The sequence below is a fragment of the Citrus sinensis genome, chromosome 4, assembly GCF_022201045.2.
Source record: "Citrus sinensis cultivar Valencia sweet orange chromosome 4, DVS_A1.0, whole genome shotgun sequence".
Lineage (NCBI taxonomy): Eukaryota > Viridiplantae > Streptophyta > Magnoliopsida > Sapindales > Rutaceae > Citrus > Citrus sinensis.
In genome coordinates this window covers 13,179,670-13,188,908 of record NC_068559.1, presented here as the reverse complement: position 1 = coordinate 13,188,908, position 9,239 = coordinate 13,179,670, and the positions used below count along the sequence as shown (strand labels likewise).

At 32.7% G+C, this 9,239-nt stretch overlaps 1 protein-coding gene across 6 annotated transcripts; it reads left to right on the top strand.

Moving 5' to 3' along the window:
• The first annotated feature begins 2,272 nt into the window (after positions 1-2,272).
• Positions 2,273-7,405, top strand: LOC102624663 (RNA-binding protein CP29B, chloroplastic). Of its 6 annotated transcripts, none has more exons than XR_003062273.2 (5): positions 2,273-2,727; positions 2,818-2,916; positions 3,991-4,281; positions 5,606-5,770; positions 6,968-7,405. XR_003062273.2 is itself a non-coding variant. In XM_025092759.2 (4 exons), exons 1-4 carry the CDS (start codon positions 2,401-2,403, stop codon positions 5,714-5,716), a joined length of 828 nt encoding a protein of 275 aa, XP_024948527.1. In that variant the 5' UTR covers positions 2,274-2,400; the 3' UTR covers positions 5,717-6,060. The 6 variants fall into 6 exon arrangements, 1 of the variants encoding a protein (XP_024948527.1); XR_003062272.2 differs by having other exon boundaries at positions 6,949-7,405; XR_003062271.2 differs by having other exon boundaries at positions 6,838-7,405.
• The last annotated feature ends 1,834 nt before the right edge of the window (positions 7,406-9,239 follow it).

Below are 9,239 nucleotides of genomic sequence, written 5' to 3'. Positions count from 1 at the left end.
TATTATTTATAAAAAAATCGAAAGACTAGTTCGGTATTTGGTTCACTCAACTGAATCGAAAAATCGAACCGAAGAACCGAATCACTGTTGTTATTTTTATTTGTCTTTACAACATTATGTTTATGTAGATGGAATATTGGAGTTTGGTTATGTATTTTGAAATCTTAATATTTCATATTTTGTGAGTAGTGAGTACCTTAATAGTAGTTAGTAAGATATTAGTGATAAAATGTGTTTTGAATACTTTGTATTTATTGTTAATATTTGTAATGAAATTAAGATGAATTAATTGTTGAAAAAAATTATGACATTCATGAGGCCCAATGGGCTAAAAATTTGGAAATTCAAAATAGACTCAGAACCGAAAAAACTGAACCAAACTGAACTGATTTAAAAAGATCCGTTTGAGTTCGGTTCTTATTGAATTCGGTTCTTATTCGGTTCTTTTTATAAAACAACCAATTTAAATCAGTTTTGGTTGATTTTGATCCGAACCGAACCAAACCAAACCGAACCATGCCCACTCCTAACTGTAATTCTGTGCAATAGGTTGGGCCACAAGTGCCTGTCGTACATAATTCAACCCATCGCACATAACCTGGGTTTCGTTTCTAACTCGAAGTTTTACTATTTTTAATGATTTTTTTTATTTCTCAACTCAAATCTAACTACTTTAATAAATTACATTACTTTATAAATGAAAAAGAACAACATTTACAACAAAATCTACATCAATTTTGAACTTAAACCATAGATTTAATACATTAAAAATTCATATTTGTGTAAGAACATAAAATAACATTTACAATGCTCTCCAATTGATGATTTTATATTTTTATTATGTTGAGAGTATTGAGGTTTGTTAAGGGTGTTGAGAGTGTTAAGATTTATTGAGAGTGTTGAATATTACAAGAGTGACATAATTTGAAAATTTGATGAAAGTGATGAGGATAATTTGATCCAAAATTTTAAGATTTAGGTAGTTATAATAGAAAATAGAAAAATGTTTAAGGGATTAAATTTAAAAAATGTAAAAATATTATGACTATTTTTATAAATTACCTTGTTGCAGTGTAAATATCAAACAATCTCTTTAAATGACAGCAATGGACAGCAGAACCCGTACAAAAGATTAAACTGTAAAAAATTTGACTGTCAAGGCTTGGAAATAGATCCTATTTAAGACAAAAAGAATCATTAGAGGATTCCATTCTCTCTCTTCAAATGATTTGCCAGAATGGATATAAGTAGAGGTGGCCAATGGGCCGGACGACACGAGGCACGGGCACGACACGTGTCCATACAGTACAACACGGCACGAACACGTTAGAGCACGCGGCATGGCACGGCACGCACGTGGGTCGTGCTGGGCTTAGATTTTAGACACGTGGGCTTTAAAAGCACGACACGATTAGAGATTGGCCAAAGCACGGCACGCAAAAAAACACGCAATAAGCACGTTTCATTTTTTAATGAAAGTAAACTTAAAATTTTATGATTTTATAAATAACTTGAAATTGAATCTTTAATATATTTTATTGGTTCAAGTTTTTTAAATTTATTTAATTCTTAGTTTCAAAAAAATTATAATTGATTTATGTTTATAAGTTATTAAATAAATAATTGATATCATGATTTTAATAAATAAAATTATAAATATCATGATTTTATACATATGTATTAATATTATTATAAACTATGATAGATGACTCTACGTAATTCCAAGTTAACAATTAAGTTAACTCTTAAAAAAAATTATTATTATTGTTGTTGTTAAGTACTAAAAAAAATTCTAATACCATAGAGTCAAACTTAGCAACTAATATTACATTCTCTTATTATTATTAATTTATTATTATTGAATATGAACTTGAATTTTGAATTTTTTATTCTATTAAATTTAAATAAAGGCACATAGATCCAAAAAAAAAAAATACATAAACTTGAAAAAAATAAAACAACTTGACATGCGCTCTTAAAAAAAATAAAATTAGTGGGCTATTTTTCCTAAGCACGACACGGCACAACACGTGTGGGCACGACATGAGTGGGCATGGGCACGAGCACGAACACGGACACGTGTGGACACGTCATGTATGCCGAGCTGACACGACACAACACATCATAAAATGCATAATAAATACGGCACGGCATGAACACGAACATGCGTGGAGTTCTTTTGATGGGCCTTGGGCGGCACGGTAGGGCCTGTTAGCCATCTCTAGATATAAGACAATCTTCTACCCTCCTCTTCCTATTGCCGTCCCTGTTTATTTTTAAGGGTTGGAAATAGCGCCACTTAAGGATAACATAATTGACCAATTTAACCTCTAAAAAGTCCAGCCCCATTCTGTGTCTTACATTTTGTTCAGCGTTATCTTCCTCCCACTCAAACGAACCATGGCAGCGTTAGAAGCAGCAGCAACGTCAATCTTCTTAACCAACTACCCTTTTTCGTTTTCGTGCTTATTTCCCAAACTACCGCACTGTATAAAGCTCCTCCATTCTTCCAATTCTACTCCTTCACTTATCTATAATTTTCCAACACGAAATGTTTGCCTTCAAGTATGCTCAACTTTGCAAGACACAACAGTACAAACAAAACCAGAACAAACACAGAAACAGAATATAAGGAGAAAGATATATGTGTTTAATTTGCCTTGGTCTTTCTCTGTTGCAGAAATCAAGAATCTCTTTGCCCCATGTGGAACTGTTGTAGATGTTGAGGTTCCTCTCCTCTCTCTCTTTTCCCCTTTTGATTTTTTTTTTTTATGTTCTTTCTAATATGGGTTCTATTTGTTATGTGTTATAATGCAGATTATAAAGCACAAAGGTGGGAAAAACAGAAACTTTGCATTTGTGACAATGGCTTCGCCGGAAGAAGCTCAGGCTGCCGTTAATCAATTCGACACTCAGGTTCCGTCCTGTGGTTTGGTTAATTGAATTGATTACTATCTTGTATTTTTCTTGTTTCTTATTCATTTATGTTCTTAAACGGTCAAAATGACTATTGATATATCTAAAAATTGAGGGCCCTTTAATTGGTTTAAACATAATGATAAAAATCATTTGATCCTTGTTGATTTGTTTCCATTTTTGTCTTCTTCTTGTTTCTACGAGTATTGTTAACCGCTTTGCAATAAATTGATATCTTGTTTTGTTAGGCAATTTCTGAGAATGTTTTAGATCTTGATATATCAAATAAATCACACACCACACAAAAGGAGAATATTTTAAAAAGGTTTGAGAGATCATTAGTAACGTTATCACAAGGATGTATGGTATTAATACCAAATAACCTTTTAAAACTGCCTCCCCAAATCTAATCCTTCAAATCTTTTTACTCTCATAATATTCTGGGTTCTCAACTGTTAGATATACTTGTAGAAGCTGTTTTGTTCTGGGTACAAAACCTTTTTTTAACTTGATGAAGTTGAAATATTATTTCAGTATAAACACCTCTATACTGTGATTTTGTCTGTACAAAGGGGATAATATTTTTCTCCCTCATCTTTCTCCTTAAAGGCCTTCTTTCTGAAATTTGCGGCTTTGCTTTCACCACACACATTTTCTTTATTGCTCATTATCAAACTGGAGTAGAGTCTGAAGTTTATAATATTAGGTGGCTTAGTTTGTGAGGGTGAGAGAAATGTGAATTTTGGAGGATTTTTCTGTCTACGGTAGAGCTAAACAAGAATGTAGTATTGCATCAACAACTCAATTGTTTCCTTTATTTTTTGAGTTAGCCTTCTTTTCTAAGCTGTGTTTTCCCTCACTTTATTTCTTCGAGTCAGGCCTTCTTTTCTCAGCTACGTTTTCCCTCACTTTACTAGTTAAGTTAGCCTTCTTTTCTCGGCTATGTTTTCCCTTTTAACTTCTTTGATTGTAGTGGGTGAGAACTATCACTTTGAATTTGTGTATATTAATCACCACCAATGGAAAATTATCATTAGGAAGCAAGTTAACTTTGTTTATGATTTCATATTGCAGGAAGTCTCTGGGAGGATTATAAGGGTTGAGTTTGCAAAGAAATTCAAGAAACCACGACCTCAACGTTCTGCAAGTGCCCCTGCTAGAGAAACACAACATAAGCTTTATGTGTCGAATCTTTCTTGGAAAGTTAGATCTACTCATCTCAGAGAATTTTTTTCAGCTAATTTTAATCCTGTTTCCTCCAAGGTTGTTTTTGAGAGCAATGAAGGAAGATCCGCTGGGTATGGCTTTGTCTCATTTGCCACAAAGGAAGAAGCAGAAGCAGCAATTTCTTCTTTGGATGGCAAGGTAACTGAAAATAAGTTATCTGCTCAATCACATTAATTAACTGGGTAAACTTGTGGTTGTTTTCGCAAAATAAGCTAAACTTATTTTTACTTCTTGTCTCTTGCATATGTTTTCTGGATTAGGATTGTGATCCTCCATCCTCTTAGTATGTTTACTTGAAATATTGTTGTGGGATAATATGATGCTGCATTTCAGATTATCTAAAATTACCGTGCTGAGTTTACTTTATTATTTTTAATTATTACTTTTTCTTTTTACTTTGCTCATATTCAATTCTCTTAAAGGAAAATCTTCTGTTCGTGTTTGTGGGAACCTGACTCCATGTTTCATGTTTGTATTTACTATATAGATTTGATGTTTTACACATGTAAGATAAAAATGCATTTGGAAATATCGATGAATCATCGATAACATGCATCTGATTCCTACAATTTGTAGTCAATGCTCTGGTGAAGGTTTTCTCCGGCTTTTGGTTGCTTAGTCTGCAATTTCTCTGACTGAACCTTCAGCTTCATGAAATAAATGTTGATCTAAAAGAGAAGTCAGAAATTACATATTGATATTGGTACACTATTGAGGCCCAAGTGTTTGAGATAATGCATCCATTTACAGTTTCAGACAGCTCTGCAATTGCCTTTACAAAGTAGCCTGCTGGTGAATAGAGACTAATAACTCATTTTTTTTGGGGTTCTGATAAAATCTCTCAACTTTTAGAAGCTAATTTGAAAATGAAAAGAAAGCAACATAAGGAATATGATAGGATTAGCACTTCTCATAATTTTTTTAGCAGTGAAAGTAGATTTGAGGATGTTATATAGTATAAACTGCTAGAGATCAGGGTTTGTTAGTATTGGGACTTTTTGACATATTATTGCTTGACGTATGTGCTAATAGGAGCCACTGGGATCAGTAACACTTTTAGCTTTCTGGGTTACTTGTCCACTTACTTTCTCTGCACGCACCTTGTTGGATTCGGCAAACAGAGGTATCACTGTCATCAGAAAAAGTGACTGAGTTTGTGAGGATGGTAATTAAGTAGTTTGTGAGCTTTCAAGAACTTTTTCCAGCCGTGTAAGTGTAGAATATGGATGACTTTTATGAATTTTGTTTGTGCATTTATTTTAAATAATTGATTAATAATTGGATGAAATTTTTGCTTATGTATTTTACTGCTCTATACTTTTAGCAAAAGTTCTACTTTTGCTATTTATTTATTTTTTCAAGAAACAATCCCAGCTTGTCACACATTTTCCTGTGTGCTTCACCGTTCTATTTGTCTGATCAGATGCAGGTTTGATTAATGATTTTATTGCTCCTCCTACAGGAGTTGATGGGGCGACCACTTCGTTTGAAATTCGGTCAAAAGAATGATGATGTATCAGAGAGTAACAAGGAAGAGGAAGATGTATCTGAGGATCAATCTGCAGAGTCATAGCTATTCCAATTTTTGGTGGTTTGCAGATTAACAGCGCCATCAAAATCAGACACGGTAAGCTTATGGCAATCTCACATTAAAGTGATGGAAGACATTCTCTTTGATCTATCATTTTTGCCTTCACTTTCCTTTTCTTTTTTCTCATGTAGATGCTTTATTGACAGTCACCTTATTCCAGTCTTACAAAATTCTTTCTAGAATGAAGGAATATGTTTGTATGCATATTAGTTATGAACTATATAGATAGAAAGTTATTTTGTATAAAAAATTACATAAGGAAACTTTGCAGTGACACATTTTGATGATATGGAATATTTTGAGTTCTACCAGAATATTACAATCTAGTTTATTTCTATTTGAATTGGTCAAGAATGAGTCAGTTTATTCTATTTGAACTAGTATAAGCCAAGTCAAAGATGGTTAGTAAAGTAGCCACGTTGTTAGCCACTCTGCTGATTTTTTCTACTTAATTGTTCCTAGTTTTGCTCATGGCAGTTGTAATGCACTTGGATATAAAAACCCTCTGTCATGAATAAAAATCATCAAATAAGTTTATTCCCTCAGTCTTGAGTAGTGGGAGGGGCTAACCAAGAGTTAGCAAATCGTGCTTATAGCTTTACTTTTCCTTAAGCAAACAACTGTGTGTGTAACACAGAAATACACATTTATTTTAGAAATTGATATCTCTTCTCAGCACTAGGTCTCGATTTTGTGATCGTTTAGAAATGTCTAAATGTACTTGAGCCGCAAATAGCAAAGTAACTGAATTACTGAATAATAAACCTGCATTGGTACATCTATGAACTTTTTTGGTCTTAGAAATAATGGAAGCAAAAATAATGGTAATATATTTATGCATTTCTTCATGTTTTTCCTCCATTTGGAGTACATATCATATGGGATGTTAGTAATATAGTCTTTAAACATAGACTGCATAGGGGTGGGCAAAATTGAGTTTGAATTAACCTGATCGGGTTTTGGATCAATCAGGTTGGAGAAAAAATCATCCGATATTCAGATCGAATCAAAAATTCGGGTTGAGTTCGGATTGGATTTGGGTTAAAATGCATTCGGGTTATATGAGTATCCATTCTAAATTTTTGTAGTCTCATTAATTTCAGAAGCAATCAACCATAAGGTCCAAAACAATCAACCTTATCTCATTACACAAATTCGTTTCAATAGAGTCAAATACCATGAAAAATTTGGTGATAGTGACTGTTGAGGTGAAGCAATTTGCAGCAATTGCAGTAATCGGTGAAGCCAGCAGCAGCAAGCGACAGTGGTCGAGGTGCAGCAGATTGCGTCGGCGCGTCGCAGTTGCAGCGATGGCTTGGCTTTGCGCGGTTGCATCGGTGCAGCGATGGCTTGGCTTTGCGCGGTTGCATCGGTGCAGCGATGGCTTGGCTTTGCGCGGTTGCATCGGTGACTGTTGGAAGCTGCTTTGCGAGGTTGCATCTCCAATCTGTTGGTTGCTGCTTCACGCGATTGCTGTTTAGCGTCTTGCCGTCTCCAATCTCCGAGCTCTATGTGTGTGGTGTGAGCTTTTGGTGTGAGTGCATGTTTGTGTGTTTACAGATTTTTTTTATCTTAGATCCAAGATTTGTTTCACGTTGTTTTGTTTGCCACTGTGTTTCATTAACTTTATTTTATTAATTTCAAAGCTAACCTGATCGGTTTTCCGGATTATTCGATCCGAACTCGATATTTTTCCAATCGGATTAGATTGAGTCGGGTCAGATCAGATCAAATATTTTGCCCTGCCCTAAGAGTGCAAAAACAAGCCTCAATGATATCATTGCAGAAAAATAAATGAAAATCATTGTCTACAGTCGCAAAGGATGGAAATTAGGAAAAGCTCTATATATACTATTGAAAAGCTGTATATAAGATCCAATCTAGTAATTTGTAAACTTCATGGTTGCTGTGAACTACACGTGATTGGGTGACACTTGACAATGGTAATATCATGATTAGTTTATATACACTATTGGCTTGACGGAATTTTAGGCTTGTTGAACGCAAGTTGAAGGGAACACAAGTTGAAGGGAGAGCGTATTATATGGCTATACACAATGTGTTACTGATGAGCTTGCTTTAAATTATTCTCCTGAATACATTCTGGTTTCTTCATTCAAAATAAGTTACTAAATGCTGTTAAATTGCCTAGTCAAGCCTGTGACGTTTGGGCAATGCTTGTAAAGGTAGTGTTTACTTAAGGAATTAGGAAATTGGAACTTAAAATTGAAATCATTAACATTATTTATTTCATAAAATAAAAGTGGAACCGGAATCAGAATCGTGGGCCGCACCCAAATTTGGGATTGGGGAGTGGGGTAGGAGGTTGATTCCCAAGCCTAATTTTCTAGATTTCCCATTTTACCTCATTAAATTTTTATAATTTCTAAATTACTCTCAAATCAACTTTTGTCATTTTTGTATTTTGGTTCCTACGAAATTTATGAAAATACCTAAAAAATTTGTATTATTTGCAAATAGATCCTTTAGTATAATTATTATTATAATAATAATTATTATTATTATTATTTAATGTCATTATTATTATTATTAAAAAATATACTTTATTATTTTAATTATTTTAGTTATTGTTATTACTATTTTTATTCATATTATCATAATTTTAAATAATAATAATTTAATAATAATATTGTTATTATTATTATTATTATTATTATTATTATTGTTTTAATATAAAAATATAAAAATTTATTTATTTTATTAATATTAATATGTTAAAATTTATTTTTATTATTTTATTTATTATTTATTATTAGTTAAATGTCATTATTATTATTATTAAATTATATTAAATTTATTATTTTAATTATTATTATTATTAGTATTAAAATTTATTAATTTTATTGTTTTAATTAATATTATTGTCATTACTTTTTAATAATTTGTAACAATTTAATTCATTCCGATTTCGATTCCAAAACAAAGTAAATAAAGTAATGGCAATCCAACTTATTTCGATCTCGAATCCTGCAGTTATGTAAACAAATCATTTTAATTTCCATTCTCATTCTAGCTCATTCTCATTCATAATCATTCTAATTTCAATTCATTCTGATTCCTGTTTAATAAACGTAGCAACAGTTGATTCATAGCCTGCTTAAATTCATGAAACTCATCACTGCAGTGATTAAGTGGTCACTTAAAGCGAAATAGGACATGCACATTCAAACCAGTTTTGAAGGTTACTTTCAATAGTAAAAGCTTGTTTGGCTAACCCTGAAAATTTTGGTTAACCAAGTATGCATGATTAGATGATCTAGCCGAGTTAGGCTGAAGTCATTTTTATAAATGTAGTCAATTTAGGGTTAAGTCATTTCGCAAAGTTGTATAACAATTAAGCTCAATAAAGTTTCATTGCTTATAGTTCTCCAGAGTTTGCTCACTTAACTGTGATTCGACTTGTTTATACATTTGTGAACATCACCAATTGAATGACAGTGCATTTGGCTACCTCAAGCCACTGTAAACATTTCTCCCACTGTTC